Source organism: Hemiscyllium ocellatum, chromosome 28, assembly GCF_020745735.1.
Source record: "Hemiscyllium ocellatum isolate sHemOce1 chromosome 28, sHemOce1.pat.X.cur, whole genome shotgun sequence".
NCBI lineage: Eukaryota > Metazoa > Chordata > Chondrichthyes > Orectolobiformes > Hemiscylliidae > Hemiscyllium > Hemiscyllium ocellatum.
In genome coordinates this window covers 14,611,677-14,633,656 of record NC_083428.1, presented here as the reverse complement: position 1 = coordinate 14,633,656, position 21,980 = coordinate 14,611,677, and the positions used below count along the sequence as shown (strand labels likewise).

At 42.4% G+C, this 21,980-nt stretch overlaps 1 protein-coding gene across 3 annotated transcripts in view; it reads left to right on the top strand.

The window, feature by feature from the left end:
• LOC132829142 (transducin-like enhancer protein 4) overlaps window positions 1-21,980 on the top strand; it is a 165,475-nt gene that overhangs the window by 85,141 nt on the left and 58,354 nt on the right. For all 3 annotated transcript variants that reach the window (XM_060846481.1, XM_060846483.1, XM_060846482.1), the window contains 3 exons: window positions 1,198-1,302; window positions 14,409-14,607; window positions 17,401-17,417. In XM_060846481.1, the coding sequence (XP_060702464.1) occupies window positions 1,198-1,302; window positions 14,409-14,607; window positions 17,401-17,417 (321 nt within the window). The remainder of the gene's footprint in view (window positions 1-1,197; window positions 1,303-14,408; window positions 14,608-17,400; window positions 17,418-21,980) is intronic.

Below are 21,980 nucleotides of genomic sequence, written 5' to 3'. Positions count from 1 at the left end.
AAGCATGGAAACAGACCTTTCAGTTCAACCTGTCCATGCCGACCAAATATCCCAACCCAGTCTAGTCCCACCTGCCAGCATCCGGCCCATATCCCTCCAAACCCTTCCTAAGTAATGCAATAGGACCTTCTAAATCTCTCTGAGAGACAAAAGTAGGACTTTGGTTTAATGTCTTGATGGAAGTATGGGCAACACACCCTCAGCACAACACTGAAGAGTCACCCTGGATTTTTCTGCTCAGGTCCTCGTGTGGGATTTGAATCCATGACCTTCTGAGTCTGAACATCATATGTTATGACCATAAATGGAATATGAAATGAAACGAAAGGTGTGAAGTTTCAAAATGGGGTTCTTGGGCTGAATGGTTCAGGAATGAAAGGAGGGCCCTGAGGTTATAGCCTTGCCTCTGTACTTGTGGCAGAGATTTTTGAATCTTCCTCAACGATTTGACAGTGCTGTATTAGTATGTACAACAGAAATAAAGAAAAGAGCAGCGATCACACTTCTCGCTCTTGAAACATCAATGTTGCATTGTACGGTGCCAATGATGACCTTTTGTACATCCCAAGGTGTTTTCTGTACAGGAATGCAGTATTTCTGAAGTTGTAATATTGGCTGACTGGTAAAATGTTTTTAAAAACAGTAATCTTCCCGATATCTGGTATGCATGGGGAAGGGTTGGGATGGGGCCTGTTTCTGATGAGAAACGCTAGTGGTGGCTGGGAGAATTTGACTCATTGCTGCCATTAGATGGATGTGCATTTTGAAAACTGCTCCTAAATATGGGTATGCCTGGCCGTGATGGATGATTCTGTCTGTCTTTATCCATAATGCAAATCTTTAACTCGCTTTAATAAAGCATCTGACCTATTATTCCCTTCCAGTTACTAATATGGGTAAAGTCTCCATTATCTGGATCCTAAGCATCTGGAATTCTCATGAATCTCATCTCAGATTCATAAGGGGAATTCTGGATGATTGGGATCTGGATAATGGGGACTTTACTGCATATCATTTGAGCAGTCCCCAGGCAGATGTCAGTGCTCCTGAAACCAGTTTGTAAAGGCTATTATATTATGGTAACATCCACTGTACACTGTGTTGCTCCTTGGAGGTAAATTAATCCTGGTACTTAGCTATTGAATTGGCTTTATTCTGGCCAGTTTTTGCTGACCCTCTTTCTCTGTATCTTTTCAGCATCAGCAACAGGTAATCCAGACCATAGAACGTGCAAAGCAAGTGACCATGGGCGAATTAAATGCTGCCATCGGGGTCCGAGGACTTCCCATTCTACCACCCCCAGTATGTATTACCTGTTAACAACATTTATTCCATCATACGTGAGTGTGATAGACTTTGCAAATTTGGAATCTCTTGCAAGACAGACTGGAAAGTAAGTGCTGGTAAACACAACCACCAGCTCCACATCACATACACACACTTCCCACACGCACACAACCCAGAAAGGAATAATCCACCCCTCACCCCAAAGATGATGGTAAGACTAAATAATCTCACTTAGTTAGACTGGGACAAAACATCTCCCGAAAGCATGATTGTGGAGCCAGGTCCTAGTTTATCTGGAATATTTTGGGAATGCATTTTTGCTCAAACAAAGAACACTACTTGGATATGAATTTCAAGGGCTATGCGTATTTAGTGCTTATTAAGTACAGAAACTGTTATACAGCGTTATGCAGGGATTGTGCAGACACTTAGGCTATACAAGGCGATGCAGCTGCTTTGGCTAGCCAGATTTTGATGGTTTAACTTGCATTAAATCGTGTCTGTTGGAAGACTGATGTGCAGCACTTCTGGAAGAATTCCTTGCTTTGGTGGCAGTCACGGCGTTTTGTGGCTCCTTTGTGTTTTCAACAAAGAAAATCTAGATGTAAACGATGAGACGCAAGGTCTTTTGGTAATGGTGAGTTGAGTGGAAATGTGATGATGTGTTGTCCACATCCGGATGGTAGCCGTCTCCAAGTGAATGTGCTGGATTTTCCAAGGCCAGCAGCTGGGAAGAGCAAGACCCTTTGTTTTTTTTTCATTATTTTACTAGATCTGCCCGCAGCTGGTCGAACTGAGTCTGGCCAGCTGTGCTGTCATCGCTGGAGGTTGTGTGGACTTGCATGTCTGAAACTGGTGGCAACAACAAACCCTCTAAACTGCCAAATATGGCTTGGCGGTCTGACAATTGCTTTGAAAAGCTATCCCTCTCCAGCACTGGCATGCATAAAGTTCAGAATTAAAAGAAAGACGAGTTAAAAAGTAGAATGTTTGGAAAGAGGGATTGAGGCCCTCATGAGGTTATTTCTTGTTATTGCTTGCATGCTCTTCAGACCCACTTATTTGATAAGGCTTTGAGTGTGTGCAGGCAAAGAGAATGCCAAAGTCATTGGCCAGCGACAGAGAGCAGCAGCAACAATGTGCACATGACACTACAGGAAATGTGCATTTAGAAATGGTTTTTAGATTTTAAAGTAATAGTACATAGAACAGTACAGCACAGAACAGGCCCTTCAGCCCACGATGTTGTGCCGACCACTGATCCTTATGTATGCACCCTCAAACTTCTGTGACCATATGCATGTCCAGGAGTCTCTTAAATGTCCCCAATGACCCTGCCTCCACAACTGCTGCTGGCAACGCATTCCATGCTCTCACAGCTCTCTGTGTAAAGAACCCGCCTCTGACATCCCCTCTATACTTTCCTCCAACCAGCTTAAAATTATGACCCTTAGTGTTAGTCATTTCTGCCCTGGGAAATAGTCTCTGGCTATCGACTCTATCTATGCCTCTCATTATCTTGTATACCTCAATTAGGTCCCTTCTTCTCCTCCTTTTCTCCAATGAAAAAAGTCTGAGCTCAGTCAACCTCTCCTCATAAGATAAGCCCTCCAGTCCAGGCAGCATCCTGGTAAACCTCCTCTGAACCCTCTCCAAAGCATCCACATCTTTCTTATAATAGGGCGACCAGAACTGGACACTGTATTCCAAGTGTGGTCTAACCAAAGTTTTATAGAGCTGCAACAAAATCTCACAACTCTTAAACTCAATCCCCCTGTTAATGAAAGCCAAAACATTATATGCTTTCTTAACAACCCTGTCCACTTGGGTGGCCATTTTAAGGGATCCATATACCTGCACACTAAGATCCCTCTGTTCCTCCACACTGCCAAGAATTCTATCCTTAATCCTGTACTCATCTTTCAAATTCGACCTTCCAAAATGCATCACCTCGCATTTATCCAGGTTGAACCCCATCTGCCACCTCTCAGCCCATCTCTGCATCCTGTCAATGTCCCGCTGCAGCCTTCAATAGCCCTCTATACTGTCAACGACACCTCCAACCTTTGTGTCGTCTGCAAACTTGCATCCTTCAATTCCCTCATCCAAGTCATTAATAAAAATCACCAACAATAGAGGCCCAAGGACAGAGCCCTGTGGAACACCCTCACCACAGACTTCCAGGCAGACTATTTTCCTTCTACTACCACTTGCTGTCTTGTGTTGACCAGCCAATTCTGTATCCAAACAGCTATGTTCCCCTGAATCCCATTCCTCCTGACCTTCTGAATGAGCCTTATCAATAATTTTTGAAAAACCAGGGCCGTGCTTTGCTTTCCATGTTGCCCCCTCATCACTGAATAAAATGGAGGCTTGGCTTGCAGTGCCGGCCTTCACTGGTGAGGTGTGTTTGAAGTTTATCAGCCTCTTTGGACGCGCTATGATACTGCCGTGGCCATAGCATCCTGAGATGGGACTTGATCCTGGACTTCTTGTCCAGAGTTAGGGGCACTGCAAAAGATGCTGTTGGATATCTTCATGTCCCCTTCATAATGAATGCAAGTTGTTGTTGACTCTTAATGGTTTCCCTGCACAGAAACACCCATTCTTGTCATTTGAATATATTTTGCTCCTTTCTTTACTCTCGCTCTCTCACTCTTTCTCTCTCACTCACACGCTGTCTCTTTGTGTCTCTGTCTCTGTTTTTCTCTCTCTCCCCCCTCTCCCTTGCACATACACACACTCCCTCTTTTCTCTGTCTCTGTCTCTCTCTTCTTTTGACCACACTTGCACATCAGTTTCTCTGTAGAGTTTTGATTAAATTGTCTGGACTCTTCACTTTCCAAAGATTCCGTTTCTACTCTCTTAATTTAAATCTGTGAGAGGCACGTTTTCCTTGTGTCAACATGCACCTCCTAGAATCGGTTTCTGACCTTGGTGAGGCAAAAGGGAGTGAAGTTCTTGAATGGCCTTCCTCCATGATCGGTTTGGAGGTCAGGTTTGAGGTGCAGTTTAGAGGTTGGGGGGGGAGGGGGTGGGAGGTGTGTGTGCGCGCCCCTGCCAACAGAGAGAGGGAGTTATGGACATCCTCTGCCTCTCAGGGAGGGCCTGCTGTCTGTGTTATGGAAAATGTCATTTTGGAATGAGGTCATGGTGCAAAGGTTATGTAGCAACAAGCATTGCAGTGCCTTGTGTACAGAAAGTGGCACTACAGGATGACACAGTGGCTCAGTGGTTAACAGTGCTGCCTCACAGTGCCAAGGACCCGACTTTAATTCCAATTCCAGCCTTGGGCGACTATCTGTGTCTGCATGGGTTTCCTCCTGCAGTCCAGAGATGTGCAGGTTAGGTAGATTCACCATATTAATTTGCCCATAGTGTCTAGGGTTGGGTGGATTAGCCATGGGAAATGTAGGAAGACAGAGATGAGTTGGGGGGGGGGTGGGGGGTGGAGAATCTGGGTTTCATGCTCTTTGGAAGGTTGGCATGGACGCGATGAGCTGAATGGCCTGTTTCCACACTATAGGGATTCTATGATATAGTGGTGGGACTTCTGCAAAAGCCCATGACTACCCTGGAACAGCTCTTACTTGGACAAGATATCTGGTGCAGTTCCTCAAGTCCCTATCATACATTCAGCAGTGGGAATAGGATGGAAATTTCCAATCACTTGCTTCCCCTCTTCCCCCTTACATAACAGGAGATGTCCACTTTTTTGCTAAAGATCGTGCTGATCAAATAGCTGAAGAGATCAGAAAGAAGGTTATACTTAGCTAAGTAGAAGCAATTTCTTCTTAAAATCTATTTCAAACATTTAGTTTAAGTTGATATATTTGAATATATCAACATTTAATTAAAATTTTAATTGAAATATTTGAAAAGGACAATGGGTCACACATTTTAAATGATTCCTTATTATTTTAAGTTGGCTTCTTTGTTTCAGAAAACATAAATTAATTGAGCTATGAAATATTAATCACAGCTTTTAATATTTTAGCTGTCTATTTTTGTTAATATTCTATTATTCACGAGGGCACTACCTAGGTGGATTGTGGTCTGGGGAGTGTGGAGGTTACGGTCATGGCTTGGTTGGATGCTTTATTGTTGACTCAGACGAAGCTGCCTGAAGATGTCCCGAGCTGACATTGTAGGAGGGATGTACTCTCAAACCAGCTGCTGTTGAGGAAAGAAACGTTGTGCTTTACACATTTGGCTCCTTCAGCCTTTTGTATAATTATTGCACTCTCGGCTCTTTCAACGTATTTAAATGTTTAATCTCTAAGCGGCTGCGGACCAGCAACTGTTGATGAGAACTTAGGGATTCACAAATTCAGATTTCCGCCCGTATGCATTCATTTCCAAAAAGCTGGGGGGAGGGGGTGCAGTAGGGGTGGCAGTCAGCTGTCTGGGGGGCTGTCCAATTAAATTGGATGGAATCTGCACTCTGGAACCTCTAACACGTTTTAAGCTTTCAGTACTCGGAATTCATTACTTCTTCCTGTTTTCATGTTTCATCCTGGTTTGTGGTTTGGCTTCACACGAGATCTGATTTAATGGTCTCTTTGGGTAGCTGTGGCTTGCTCTGTATTAGGATGGGTTCCCTCCGTAAGCCAGGAATGACTAACGCCCGATTCTGGTGGCTTTCGTCTGGTGGCTTTTATTTACAGTAAATCAGATTCTGCCCACCCAGGTAGGTGCATCACTCCAGCCTACAGTTACCTTTCTTCTCAGAGTCCAGCACATGACAACTGCTGTTATCACTGTTAACATCAGCACTCAGATCTACTCAACACTCTGTCTGGGCAGGAGGGAGTGGACTGTAGCAAAGGACTGAGTGTTCTTTTGTTAAATTTGTTAAAGACGGAGTGACCTTTCCCTTGGTCATTTAGTGGGATGTGTAATTCCGTCTTCCTATCCCAGCTGACCCGCTTGTTACTTTCATACTCACATTCCCAATGCTGTTATTCTTGGAAGATGGTGAAAGATGCCTCTGTTATTGACTGGCAGTCAAAAATGTTTCCAAAATTGAGTACAGCAGCAATCTGGAATTGGAACAATAAAAGCTGGAAAAACCGCCGGTGAGTCTGGCACCATCTGTAGAGTGAAACAAGTTAACAATGCAGGTTACAGCTTTTTGTCTGTCAAAACCTTTGCTGGTCTCATGGCCCAGTGTGATAGCATTTGGAAGGCTGTCGGGGCCAGATCTGAACTATGAGCCCGTAAGCATGTGGTAGGGAGGGGTGAGGGGAAAGAAATGGGTTCCTAAATCTAAATTGCACTTGTATTTTGGTCAGCTTTTAACTGACAGCATATGCAAAACCTGGTATTTGACGCTTTATCTGCAGCCTTTCTGCAACCATTGAAGCAATGTTTGCTAAGGCAGCGTTAATGGGTAAGTGAATATGAACAGTTTCGATTGTCCTGAAGATTTCACTTGTCCAAAACAATGGGATTGTAGTAACATTGCTGAATGGGAACCTGCTGGTGAATTGCTCAGAAGGTGGGAGGTGAGATTTGGAACCAACAGCCCTACTTTAAGGATGTTTCTCTCTAACCATTTCATTTTGCCTTTTAATTTGCATGGCAGTTGACATTTGTGGTTGCAATGTAACTACAAAAAGCATTCTATATCTCTTGACTCGTGGCTTTTGGGTTTTGGTCCCAACGTGTCTGAAGAGCAGATGTCTGGCAGGGGATTCTTGTTTCTGCTGGTTCACACTGTTTCTTTTTGCATACTTCCTTTTCATTCTAAATTGAAATGTGCTACTCCCCTATTTCACAAATTGAAACTTCTCTAGAGCAGTCCCTTGGGAGGGGAAGGGTTAGGGCAATGGTTCATGGTATCGTCTCTCCATCCCTTGACTGGGGGAAATTTCACCAGCGTCTTGTCAATCACTAAAAGCTGGGAAAACTCAGGAATTCAGGCAGCACCTGTGGCGAGAAATACATTGACATTAAACGTTTCAATTTAATGAACTGTTTTCGGGCAATAATGTTTGTGTCCTGCACAGTGGTGTTTGGAAGCCACTAACCACAGTGGCTCAGTGGTCAGCACTGCTGCCTCATAGTGTCAGGGTCCCAGATTTGATTCCACCCTTGGACGACTGTCTGTGTGGAGTTTCCACATTTTTCCTGTGTCTGCGTGGCTTTCTTCCAGGAGCTCTGGTTTCCTCCCAGGGTCCAAAGATGCGCAGATCCATGCTAAATTGTCTGTAGTGTCCAGGGTTGAGCAGGCTAGGTGTGTTAGCTATGCAGGGTTACAGGGATAAGATGGGCTGCTGAGTCTGGGAGGGATGTTCTTCAGGGGGTCGGTACAGTCTCTGAGCTGAATAGCCTCTATCTGCACATTAGGGATTCTATGATGCCAGTGTAGCCCAGTAACTAATGTGCAGGGGAGTTGGTGCCATCCTTGACACAATGTCTGTCAAACCTTTTGCTGGTCTCATGTCTGTCTGATGATATTTGGAAGGCTGTTAGGAGCCAGCACATTATCCTGGTCCCAGATTTAAACCAAGGCCCTGGAAGTAACATGGTAGTCAAGGGTGTATGGGAGAAATGGTTTAACACCCTTCCCAAATGTAAAGCATGTTTTTAGTTTGGTCAGTAATACAGGGGATTCTCACCATCTCCTGGGAACAATGACATTGAGAGCATGAGTTTGAATGTGGCAAGAGGGTCAGCTCCAATGCCTGACAGTCTCTGTCAGAGATTATAGGCACAGAAGATGGATGTGGCCATGTTTCCATTGTCATTCGAAAGAAAGGTCACCTGACCCAAAATGTTAATGCTGCTTTCACTCTCCACAGGTGCTCCCAGACCTGCTGAGTTTCTCCAGCAATTTGTGTTTTTGCTTTACATTATCATGAGTTGTGCTGGGAATGAAATTTTCTTTAGTGCAATGGGCCAGTGGCTGGTGAGGAAAAGAGGAATCCGATTGAGTAATCGTATTGGAGTAGGTTTGATGGGTTTGTCATGTTCCGAGGCCAGTGAGACCCGCGCATCTCAGCTATGTCAGGACAAGAGTGAGGTTTGATGTGATAAAATCATCTTGAGGCAACTTACTGTTTCCTGCTTCCCACCAATCTCCCTCTTGGTCTCATTACAGCAATACAACAATTTTACTTGTATTGTCTTTCCACGATGACATTTTCAGCAAAAAAAAGAAAAACAAGCAGAATTTCCTTTGATCTATTCTTTAATTTGGTGTAATGTAATCACTTATGGGATTGTTCCTCCCTAATATACCCACCGGTGTTTCCTGCAATGCCAAACCTCCTGTAAACTGCTTAGTATTTTAATTACCTCTGTAAACGAAACTCTTTGAATTGGTTTGAAAGTTGGTTGGCTGATAGAAAACAAAAGGTAGTGATAAACGGCTCCATTTCGGAATGGCAGGCAGTGACCAGTGGGGTACCGCAGTGATCAGTACTGGGACCGCAGCTTATTACAATATATGTTAATGATATACAAGATGGTATTAGTAATAACATTAGCAAATTTGCTGATGATACTAAGCTGGGTGGCAGGGTGAAATGTGATGAGGATGTTAGGAGATTACAGGGTAACCTATACAATTTAGATGAGTGGTCAGATGCATGGCAGATGCAGTTTAATGTGGATAAATGTATGGTTATCCACTTTTGTGGCAAGAACAGGAAGGCAGATTACTACCTAAATGGAATCAATTTAGGTAAAGGGGCAGTACAGAGAGATCTGGGTGTTCTTGTACACCAGTCAATGCAGGTAAGCATGCAGGTACAGCAGGTAGTGAAGAAGGCTAATAGCATGCTGGCCTTCATAACAAGAGGGGTTGAGTATAGGAACAAAGAGGTTCTTCTGCAGCTGTACAGGGCCCTGGTGAGACCACACCTGGAGTACTGTGTGCAGTTCTGGTCTCCAAATTTGAGGAAAGACATTCTGGCTATTGAAGGAGTGCAGAGAGGTTTACGAGGTCAATTCCTGGAATGGCGGGATTACCTTACACTGAAAGATTGGAGCGACTGGGCATGTATACCCTTGAGTTTAGAAGACTGAGAGGGAATCTGATTGAGACATATAAGATTATGACAGGATAGGACACTCTGGAGGCAGGAAACATGTTTCCGCTGATGGGTGAGTGCTGAACCAGAGGACACAGCTTAAAAATATGGGGTAGACCATTTAGGACAGAGATGAGGAGAAACTTCTTCACCCAGAGAGTGGTCGCTGTGTGGAATGCTCTGCCCCAGAGGGCAGTGGAGGCCCAGTCTCTGGATTCATTTAAGGAAGAGTTGGATAGAGCTCTCAAGGATAGTGGAATCAAGGGTTATGGAGATAAGGCAGGAACAGGATACTGATTAAGGATGATCAGCCATGATCATATTGAATGGTGGTGCAGGCTCGAAGGGCAGAATGGCCTACTCCTCCACCTATTGTCTATTGTCTTTGTGGTCAATATTCTTCATTTGATCTTGACCCAACAGTGATGAGGCCACATTTTCTACCAGCATTTCTTCCCAGTGAAGACACTTTAGTGATCCACTCAGGAGATGGTGGAGGACTTTGCCCTGGGCCCTTTAACTGTTTTGAAAATGTAGTTAACTGAAACTTTTTGGTATTTGTTTATAATAGTATTTCAGTTTAGTTTCCAGAAGGCAGTCTTCCCAGCTTAGGCTCTCCGAGGTGATGCTCATTAAAAGAAATGGATCGATTGTAAGCTGTGGGAGATTTCTGATTCTGACCCAAATGCTGCTCAATAAACAGACAATTGCAGGAAGTCACACTGACAATTTCCCCTGAGTGTCTAGACCGTATCGCTAAAAATAGTCTTTGAAGTAGTCAGTTCCGGGAATTTTGTGATGCAGGAGGCTATTCAGCCCATCATTCCTGCACTTGTTCTATCACCCAGTGCCAATCTCCTGCCTTTTTGCCAAATCCCTGTAAACCGTTCCTATCCAAGTAATCATCTAATCTGGAATGCCTGACCTGATATCTGCCTCCACCATATTTCCAGGCCCTAACTCCTTGCTGAGTGAAAGAAAAGTCTTTTCTCACGTCAGCCTCACTTTGTTTGCACATCACTTTAACTCCAAATTGTGTCATTCAATCAGGGTCAGAACAGGGGAGTAGGATAGTGCTGACACAGGCATTAATGGGCTGAATGGTGTTCTTCCGTGCTGTGTGAATTCATCAATCACACATAAAGTAAAATTTCACATAAAGTGCTTTTAACCTTTTGCACTTTTGGATAAAATGCTTGTTATTTTCTTGTTTTAATTTCTGTCCCTAATTTTTCTTTTGGGATTCCTTCCAAGTCTGAAACCTCTTGAGTTTTTTGCTCTGAGCTCCATTACAGATTGCAGGAGAAAGTCTCCAGTGACCAGGTGCATTTGAGGGAAGAGGCAACTTGCAAGTACTTCACTTTAGATTTCTCGCTGTGTGAAATGCACGATGTGTCTGGTACTGCTGCTGTAACTTTCTTTCCCATGGTCGGATCTCACTGCTGTTGGCAACAAGCCTGCTCACTCCTGCAACTGCAGCCAAAGATCAACAACCCAACTGCCATGTCAGGATGCCTGGGGCTGCTGGGAGGGCAATTGCCCGCCAGTTGGAAAGTCACCGGTCAGGAGGAGGTGGTTTTTATGGTCCCGTTTATTTTTTTTTTAATTTACAAGACTTTTCAAAAAAAAAGTGGCCAGCATCAGGTTCCTTTTTTGAAAAAAAGTCTCACATTTGGGTCTCTCAGTGCTAAGTATCAATGGTTGTGGCATTTACAATGCACGTTGATGTTTTAGAGTTGTGTCAGGGTTGTTACTAATGCCTTTGTCTCCTGGTTTATGTTCACTAATGGGGTTCCTGCCTGGAACATCTGTTTAGACCAGAGGAAGTCAGGGATAGCCATTCAACCCCTCAAGTACGTTCTGCTGTTCGCTTTGATTACAACTGATATCCATTTTCACTCTGTTCGCCCTACAAATCGCTTAATGCCTATGTCCGTCAAGATGAAAAATTAATCTCAATTTTACAAGTTATCTACACTTTCTATGTACTAAGGGTGTTCGTGTGTGTGTTCGTGTGTGTGTGTGTGTGTGTGTGTGTGTGGGGGGGGGGTGTTGGCCTTCACCTGAGCCTGTCTGTGGCAGTCACATTTTGTTGACACCTTCAGGGATACTTCTTGTCCAGTTTGGATTGTCTTCTAATGACCCTTTCACCGTCTCAAAACTTTTGATGGGGGGCAGCCAGTTTCAGGCTTTCACTACTTTTTTGTGTCGAGAATTGTTCCTTAAGACTACCCCAGATTAGCCTAGGTCTACTTATAAGGTTATTCCTCATTATCCTGTTCCTGGTGTTACTTTTTTGGTAAATGCAAATCTTATATTAGTGATTTATCTTGACTAAACATTGCTTGTGTGATTCTCTTTCTCAGGAGCTTTTTAATGCAACATTCAAATATCATAGAACCTATACTGTATGGAAGCAGGTCATTCGTCTATCAAGTCCACACCAACTCTCTGAAGAGCATCCCACCCATCCTTATAACTCTGCATTTCCCATGGTAAATCCATCCAATATATGCATCCTGGACACTATGGGGCAATTTAGCATGACTATACACCTACCTTCGAGTAAAAAATGAGGTCTGCAGATGCTGGAGATCACAGCTGCAAATGTGTTGCTGGTCAAAGCATAGCAGGCCAGGCAGCATCTCAGGAATAGAGAATTCGACGTTTCGAGCATAAGCCCTTGCTTATGCTCGAAACGTCGAATTCTCTATTCCTGAGATGCTGCCTGGCCTGCTGTGCTTTGACCAGCAACACATTTGCAGCTATACACCTACCTTGCACATCTTTGGACTGTGGGAGGAAACCGGAGCACCTGGAAGAAACCCGTGCAGCCACGGGGAAAATGTGCAAAGCCCACATAGACAGTCATCTGAGGCTGGAGTCGAACCCGGGTACCAGGCGCTGTGAGGCAGCAGTGCTAACCACTGAGCCACTGTGCTACCCATAGGATGGATTTTGAAAATTTAATCTCCACTTTTCAAAAAACTTAAATGCTTATTTTACCATGGGAAGGGGCATCCTTAAAGTTTGGGTATTTGAAGTGGTAAATGCTTGAAATAACAGCAGACTTTTGAACGAGTTTTATTCATTCAGGAAATATGAATGTTGCTAGCTCAGCCAGTATTCATTGTCCTTGAGCAAGTGGTGGTGAGCTGTCTTCTTGATTCCTGCAGTCCATGTGGTGTCGGGATACCCAGATTGCTGATGAGAAGGGAGATGCAGGATTTGACCTGACCACAGTGAGGAAATGTGAATATAGTTCCATGTCCAATTCTGTTTGTTGTAGATTAGGATAGCTGGTTGGCACAGTTTCCATGCTGTACATCTCTATGACTCTTAATATTGTTTATAATTTACATTGTTGAGTCTCAAACAAAATTTGCTAAACATGCAGTCAATATCTTGCTAGTACTTCTTTTTCCTGACTGTTCTTTGACCCATTCATCGATTCCTTTGATGCCAAGGCAAGAGTTCAATTTCAACTTCCTTCCTTTGTTTATCACTTGTTAGGCCTTTTGAGTTGAATACTCAAGACTTGGATCAAAATCCTTTGCTTAACTTGTGTGGAGAAACTGTAATGGGTTTTGCTTTGTCATCTGAAGTTATTTGTGATACACTAGGTATGATATATATTACACAGGGAAACTCTGGAAGATCAAAATCTGCTGTCCTGATGCAAAAGGATGAGGTTGGGGGGGGAATTAGGGGAGGGCGAATAAAAAACAGCATTTGATAGTTGTCCCATATTTCTTTCGTGGGCAGCTGCCAAAGTTTGGGATTGAGAGCATTTCCGTTTAGAATGTCTCCAAAACAGAGTGTTGTAGTAATTGGTAAACAGTTAGTTTGAGGCCACAAGACTCAACCCAAGTACGCCTTAGTATGCATGTTTCCTTTGCTGCTCTCGTTTAGCTGAGTTGTTGTTGCAATTATTTTCTGGCCTGCCAAATGTGGTTGCATTTCCCGCTCCCCCACCCCCTACTCGGTTCTGAAGCTTGTTTCCATTTTGTGTGGTTTCAAACATCTGGATACCATCAGTCATCTTGAGGGAGTCTTGATGACAGCAGCTACAGCACCAAGGCTGGTATAAGGAAGGGGACCGTGTAGAAGGGAAAAAGAGTGGTGTCTAAGAGCCTTGGGCTAGCAAAGTCTCATTTGAAATGGGCTTCCTAAAAATAATTAAGAGCAGACTTTTGCCCATTGGGCGACTGACATGGGTCAAAATAACAGAAGTTGAAATTCAGTGAACTGTGAATCCGTGTATGATTCAAACATTGATTTCTGTGTACTAACTGCATCATTTTCCTTTCTCACCATTTTCCCTCCCTGCCCCTCTCTCCCCCTTCCCCCTCTCCATTTTGTCCATATTGAGATTATTTGAAGCATTATTTCAGCAACCAGAAATGCTAAGCAGACTTCTATTTAGCTTTCAGTGTGCTGTATATGGTCTATTTAACTTCACCTAAAAGTTACCACATGTATTCTTAGTTCTTTAGGGACCATGTTAAGAAAACATCCCAAAACGTTTGCCTGAACTGTACAGAATGGTCTGCTTGAAAAATGTATTAATGTTTGTCATGAAGAAACGAGATGCTGTAGATTGTGCAAGCAAATTGGAAGCTCATAGTTTAAGCTGACTGCATTCATTCAGTTAATTTTTCATTCATTATTCTAAAACTTCGATAATTTTCTGTAGCATTTTTAAAATTGATAACATCTTAGCATGGCACCTAAGACAGTTCCTGTATTGATTTGAGATGTTATAAGATGTACATACCTTTTTATTTTAATAGGGTTTAAAGAAAAATAAAAATGGCATTTGAGCCCTCTCCCCTAAATAATGAGCCAAACATTCCTTCACTGGGCCTATGTTATGTTTTCTCCATTGGTAAAATGTTACTCCTATTCCAGTTAAAGAAGTACAGATCTTATGATCTCTATGATACAAATTCCAAAATTGTGTGTTGTAGGAGCATTGATAGTTTGGTTATTGTCTCAGTTAGGCGTGAATGTGCTGCTGGATTTAATATCTAATCAGTATTTTTCTTTGTTTATTTTCGTATTTTCTCCCTTTTGAAACAGCACCACTTTCAACCCCAACAGCTATCCCATCATGCATCTCCCTTCCCACTTGCCCTCCACCCATCAGGTCTGCAACTTCCCACCATGTCATCCATCGGTGCGAGCTCAGGTCTTCTGGCGCTGTCCAACGCACTTGCAGCTCATCCCCCGTTTGCGCTGAAAGAAGACAAGAATCATCAAGATCCGGAGCATCGACGAGGTAAACTCATCATCCTTCTTTACCTACAACAAAAAACAGAAGTTGCTGAAAAAACTCAGCAGGTCTGGCAGCATCAGTGCAGAGAAATCAAAGTTAACGTCTTTGATCCGGTGACCCTTCCTCAGAACATTCTGAGGAAGGGTCACTGGATCTGAGATATTAACTTTGATTTTTCTTCACAGATGCTGCCAGACCTGCTGAGATTTTCCAGCAACTTCTGTTTTTATTTCTGATTTTCAGCATCCACAGTTCTTTTGCTTTTTATGCTTATTTACCTGCTGTCTAAATTCTGAGAGCATTAAAAATTACTCTCTTAGTTAGAGGCTTCATGAGATCTAGAGTCTTTCATTACTTCTTGTTGCACTGTTAACTCCTGTGTTCAATGTGCAATATGTCTACCTTGTCTTTAAGAGAATTCACCCATTAACAGCTCCAAGTGCAGTGTGTATGAAGTGTTGTGGCTCTGTCTCGCATTACTTTGCTTTGTGTTTGTGACCTGGATGCACACAAATCCAATTGTTTGCAATAATGTCTTTTTATAAGTTGTAATGTGCTTTACTGTTTTAAATAAACTGACCAACTGAGTTAATGAATCCCCTGAAGAGCATTTTATTAGACCATTATTATTGACGTGACCAAGAATATTGCAGAATTTCCTCACATTCTTTCACCCATCCCTATAATTTTGCTGGAAATCAGCAATTATGACAAACTGGAGTTTCAAACGATCTTGTGTCAAAGATACTGCAGGCCGTTGGGAGAGAAACCTGAGAAAATTCCAAATGCGAGGCATTACCGACCTTGAGAGGTAATGGTAAATTTAGGCTCCACTAGTCTCTGAGAGTTTACACTAAGAATAGCTGACTAATATTTGAAGAAAACAGCCCCCAAAACTCTGCCACAAGTAAATACAAATTTCTCAGAGTGGTTTCTTGGGGGCAAGTCTTTGCAGGAACCTCATTTGTTTTGGGGCGTGAGCGCCTGTGTCCTTTTACAGTTGGCTAACAAACATTCCTTTGGAAATGAGCCTATTTTAACATATTTTGATAATAGAAAGTTAAGAGGTCACACGTTTTGGAAACCAGAGCAAGGAAAATAAGGTGCATCAAATTGCTCTTTTTAAATGGAGTGAGCAATCTTGGTGCATGAATCACTAGACCACAAGAGTGGTCATTACAAGTGGGTCAGCTCACAGGCACACAATACAAACAAGGAGATCAAGTTGAGTCCACGTAAGACCCATGGCTAAAGTGACAGCTGTTTGGACCACACTAAATAACGAAAGTTGAAATTCAATGGGAAAAGGCAGATTAAATCATCAAAGATATCACTGGGTATGAAGAATTGCAGTTATGACTAGAAACATGAGAATTTGGAACTTTTTTTTAACTACGCCTGTGGTTAATGAGTAACCTGGAGGAGACATCAAATTGCCAGAAAAGCTCTGATGGAGGAAAACAGTGGTCAATTTTCTTTTTACCCTTTTCCAATGTTCAAGGAGAGAGCACAAGTTTAAGAATATCGTGTGACCTCAAAAAAGAAATTCTTGACATGGAACAGTAGGTAGAATGTTGAATCTTATGTAATAATTTTAAAATTTCATGCTCGGAATGTGTCTGAATGGATTTCTAGGCCATTTCAGAGGAGAGGTAAGGGCCAATGACATTGCAATAGGCCTGGAGACACATGTAGGCCAGATCAATAAGGAAGGCAGATTTTCTCAATTGAAGAACGAAAATGTTTATGATAATCAATATCTTTATTAGTGAGTTTATAATTTTTTATTAATTGATTTTCAAATTCTCTGTCAGGGATTTGAATCCATGACTTCTGAGCATCAGTGCAGATGTTTGGATTACTAAGCCAATAACAATGAATTAGGCAGTTGAAACAATGAGTATTGGAAGAGTTGGAGAAGGAGGAAAAGGGTTGACTTATTTACTGGTTATGTAAAGGAAAAGATTTGATGATCTGAATATCTTGTTTCTGCATTGTAGCTTTCTAAAGTTTGGTTTAAGGGGAAGGACTGGAACCAGCTTAGTGTGTGGGAGTTGCATCATTAGAAACTGGAAAATTTCCATGAGATATTATTCACCCATTGAACACAACTGTACAGTTGGTAATCATTCACAAGTGATTTTTAAAAAAATATATAGTTTTCTTTGAGAAAAGACAAGCTTCTTCCAACTTGGAAAGCTGAGAGCAAATTTAACTACAATTTAGAGCAGGGAATTTTTGAGTTTTGTGAAAGAAATGGTAATATAAGCCCTGAACATGAATTTTAAAGAAAAGGATCAAGTTTAATGGATGTTGTGCAAGTTGAAGAAGAATGTCTTTTGCTGAGAGCAGGCTTCAAGGTTTAGAATAAACGGTGAGAGGGGCAAGTTGATAAAGGATGCTCCTGTGCAGTGAGAGAATGTGGGTGTCTGCTCAGGAGCTGTCTGTTTAGGGCTTGGGTGTGCACAATAACCAGTTTTGAAATTGGAAGGTTGGCTCAGAGGTTTTATTTAAGGTGTTTGTGTGCTGCCATCACAAGGCACATTAATACCTCAAGAATGTTTATATAGTAAAAAAAAAATCAGCTGGATGTTGCATTGGGAAATGGTGTACAAGAAAGATTGACCTTTTGAAGCACTGAATTGGACTGGTTCAGTGTTTGACATTTCTTCTGTTGTAGCTGTGAAGCAAAGTGAATGGATTGTGTTTTATATGACACTTGCTGAAGGGCAAATGACTAACTTGGTTTTTGTTTCTCTTGTTCCTTATGGTCTGGTGTACTTCCAACGGAGTCAGACAGAGACCAAGGCTCAGTAAGTAGTGACATTTTGTTGCTATCCATTTAATGAAGGAAACATGGGAGGTCAAACAAAGCAATTGTTCGCAGCAGTGCATAGTACAGGAGTGGGTGATCCCACTTTTTAAGTTGGAACGATGCCAGCGTATGCTTTTTTTTTAAAAAAAAAGACATTTGGTGTGTTGTGTGCATGTATTTTGTGTAAATTGTGGGAAAATAGTATGAAAATTACTTTCAAATATCATCCTTTGGAGGTCGAATGTGCTTTGAATTTGGCAAATGGAATAAAGACTTATGAGAACTGACTTCATTTTTCAGCTTGTACTTTGCAACTGTGTATTTTAGTATTTGCTTTATGCTCATGATCAATGCCACTTTTCAATAAATACAGCACACGCTATAAAGTTTAATACATATCATTTTATGTATCATCTTCTCTGGAGGCTTGAAGCCAGTTTGAAAATATCGCTAATATTCTCCCTGGATCTGTGGCTAATAGAAAGATCCCAAGATAATGGGCAATCTTAGAAAGGCACAACAGAGTGGGTTATCTTTCCAGTGTTTGAACATGTGGGAGGATTTACTCAGCAATCGGGCTACAATGCTTAGAACAACCCCTTTCAAAAGGTGAAAGAATTGAGACAAAATTGAGACTGGATTGCTTGACCTTTCTAAGGGCTAGTTTTCCTGGACTTTGGGGAAAGCTCTATTCTAAATGCAACCATGTTGACTGTTTGCGTGCAGTAACTCAAAAGAGAGTAACTTATGAAATCCTATCAATAAAGTTTCATAGAATTAGATTCCCTACAGCGTGGAAACAGGCCCTTTGGCCCAACAAGTCCACACTGACCCTCCGAAGAGTAACCCACCCAGACCCATTTCCCTCTGCACCTAACACTATTGGCAATTTAGCATGACCAATTCACCTGACCTGCACATCTTTGGACGGTGGGAGGAAACTGGAGCACCCAGAGGAAACCCGCGCAGACACTGGGAGAATGTGCAAACTCCACACAGACAGTCACCTGAGGCTGGAATTGAACCTGGGATCCTGGTGCTGTGAGGCAGCAGTGCTAACCACTGAGCCGCCCCAACATAGAATCCTACAGTGTGGAAACAGGCCATTTTTTTAATCAAGATGAAACCTTCAGCTCTTGTGATTCATCATAGTTAAAATACATTTCTTGATCAGGTCAGCATTCACTCTCGAGATATCTTTGGGACAGTGAAGATTTGGAAAAAAATGGCTACCCTTACTCATGGCGTCTTTTTGAAATTTGTGACCATTTGCAATCAAGGGGTGGGGGTGAGCTGAACAAGAGTCTCTTGGCACAGTTTATGAGCATTGTATTTGCTTTGAAAACCACAATTGAGCAATATTCCCAGAACCACTTCCATTATTCATGAAGAACTCTATGAGCAATGGGAATGGAATCCTTGCTGGAGGCACGGAGCCACTAGCGAATGTAATCATAAATGTAGCCAGTGATCTGCGGCGTTGCAAAGTGTTTCTCCTCCATGGTTTTGGATTTTTGTTGCAGTCAGTATGTGAAAATCATGAATCTGCAGACAGGAATGCGGTGTTGAGCCTGTTTTCCAATGATGTCAGACATTGCAAGATATCACTAGGAGAAAGTGAGGATTGCAGATGCTGGAGATCAGAGCCGAAAATGTGTTGCTGGAAAAGTGCAGCAGGTCAGGCAGCATCCAAGGAACAGGAGCATCGACGTTTCGGGCATGAGCCCTTCCTGAAGAAGGACTCATGCCCGAAACGTCGATTCTCCTGCTCCTTGGATGCTGCCTGACCTGCTGTGCTTTTCCAGCAACACATTTTCGGCATTGCAAGATATCACCCAGATCCATGGGAGCACGAGGATATGGGATTTAATTGGATAGTTCTTTCAAAGAGTTAGCAAAAACATGGTGGGGTTGAATGGCCTCGTGCATTGCAAGATACTGCGATTATGAAGATTGTTAGCCTAGACATTGGGACAATGGGACTGACTGTGGATTAGTTCACAGAAAGCTGCTGTCATTTCAAAGGTCCAATGCACCTCCATCCACCTCCTGTCCTGTATTGACTCTATAACTCCTTAATCTCAGGAGTATCTTGTCATCAGATCCACACAGCTAATGAGCCACTTTAAAGTCTCAGTTGAAAGAAAGCATCTTTTTCTTATGAAGCATCCCTTTAAGCCTGCATTATTCTAATCAGTTAGGGTTTGTACTCAAACCTCTGAATCAGAGCTTGAACCGACAGGCAAGAGCACCTCAATCTGTTTTGTACCCAGGGTGTATTGGAATATCGTTGCTCCAGTCTCCTTTTGTAGCCTTTGAAGCTGTTACTGCAGTCAAGAATTTGGCCTGCAGTTTGAGTCACAATAGTGCGCTGGTGGGGAAGATTTTGGGGGGGCTGTGGTGGTGGACTGTAGAACTTTATTAATTCTTTTTTGGATTAGGTGTTGGAGATGTTGCATTTCCCCATTGGAGTAACTGTGAAAGGTTTTATTGCACTATTCAACCAAGATCAGAAAGCTCTTCAATGACTTGGGTCACATGGCTGTCAAGCAGCAAATTACCCTGGTCATTCATTGCGTAAACTTAGATGAACCTTGGACACTCTTCTCTTGTAATTTCAGTTTCAGATTGGGAGCTAAATTGTATATGTTTTCTTCAAAATTGAGTATCAGAGGCCTGGAATTCTCTTGGGTCTCCTTTAAAATGCCCTTTCTTCCAGTTTGACTTTGTAAGATTAAAGTCTCTGTCCTTTACATGGTTAGTAGTTGGCAAGGACTTCCTACACTCAGTCACTGTTCCTTTATCTCAGGTGAGACCAGTTATCTACTCATCAAGTTGCTTCTGAATTATGCAGCTAATTTACAGTGTTAATTTATGAATCAATGTATAACCTTTTCATTTGGACTTGTCTTAAGAAAGGGGACCATGGTTTAATTTTTATGTTGTTCTCGGTGCTCAGGTTTTGTTTACATGTATTTTTTAATGAGGTTTTATAGTCCTTGAAGTGAAGAAATGGAGATAACTATACAGGGGGGAAATTAAACAAGAGGTAGAGGAAAACAAATCTGCTGTTGCCAAGCAACAGGGTGCTAGCGTCATGGTGTGCTAAAGAGTGGAATCCAAAGTGGTAAACTCTTGACTAAGATACCTCACATTACTGCTGGAAACAGAGTTTAAGGAACAATGTGTATTTGCTGGGAGATTAAAGTATTAGTGAGTTTAGTTTGCAGTTTATTTTGGTGTCTCAGGGAGAGATATCAACTGGAAAAGAAGCATCTATTAAATGTGTAGAAATGCAGTGGAAGGAAACTGGTTTCAGCTGTGCCAGCCTGAACCAAAGGCACTGCTGTGCAGACAGTGGTAAATATTGTGCTAAATTACTGGTGGTATAGTGGCTTAATGGTTAGCACTGCTGCCTTACAACATCAAGAACCTGGGTTCAAATCTAGCCTTGGAAAACTTGTCTGTGTGGAGTTTGCATGTTCTCCCTGCATCTGCTGGGTGCTCTGGCTTCCTCCCACAGTCCGGCGATGTAAGGGTTAAATGGATTGGCCATGCTAAATTGCTATAATGTCCAGTGATGTGCAGGCAAAAGTGAGGACTATATTAGAATGGTGCTGGAAAAGCTCAGCAGGTCAGGCAGCATCCGAGGAGCAGGAAAATCGAAGTTTCGGGCAAAAGCCCTTCATCAGGAATCCTGATGAAGGGCTTTTGCCCGAAACGTTGATTTTCTGGCTTGAGTGATGTGCAGGCTAGGGTAGGTTAGCTGTAGGGTGAGTCTGCACCAACCCTCTTTCCACACTGTTGGAATTCTGATTCTAACATTGACTGGGTTTACTGATTGTATAAAAGGAATAATGTTCAATTTGAATCCTTTTCTGGTGTTATATAACGTATTGGTATGGATGGAGGATTGATTATCTAACAGGAAGCAATGAGTGGCGATAATTGAGTGTTTTTCTGGTTGGTGATCAGTGACTTGTCATGTACCTCAGGGATCACGGCTGGGACAGTAATTATTCACAAATTACGTAGATGATTTGGAGTTGGGGACCACGTGTGTCAAAGTTTGTGAATGACACTAAGATGAGTGGTAGAAGATGAGGAGAGGCTGAGTAAATTGGGATTATATTCATTGGAATTTAGAAGAATGAGGAGGGCTCTTATAGAAACATATCGACTCTCTTTATAATTTTATAAGATAGAAGTAGAGAGAATGTTTTCACTGGTGGGTGAAACTAGGACAAGAAGGCATAGTCTCAAAATTAGGGGGAGCAGATTTAGGACTGAATTGAGAAGGAGCTTCTTCACCCAGAGGGTTGTGAACCTCGGGAATTCCCTGCCCAGTGACGTAGTTGAGGCTTCCTCAGGAAATGTTTTTAAAACTAAGATAATTTTTTGAACTGTGAAGGAATTAAGGATTATGGTGAGAGGGTGGGTGTGTGGAGCTGAGGCCACAAAACGATCAGCCGTGATCTTATTGAATGGCGTAGCAGGCTCGAACATTCAGATGGCCTACGCCTGGTCCTCCTTCTTATGTTCTAATGAAAACTTTCCAATC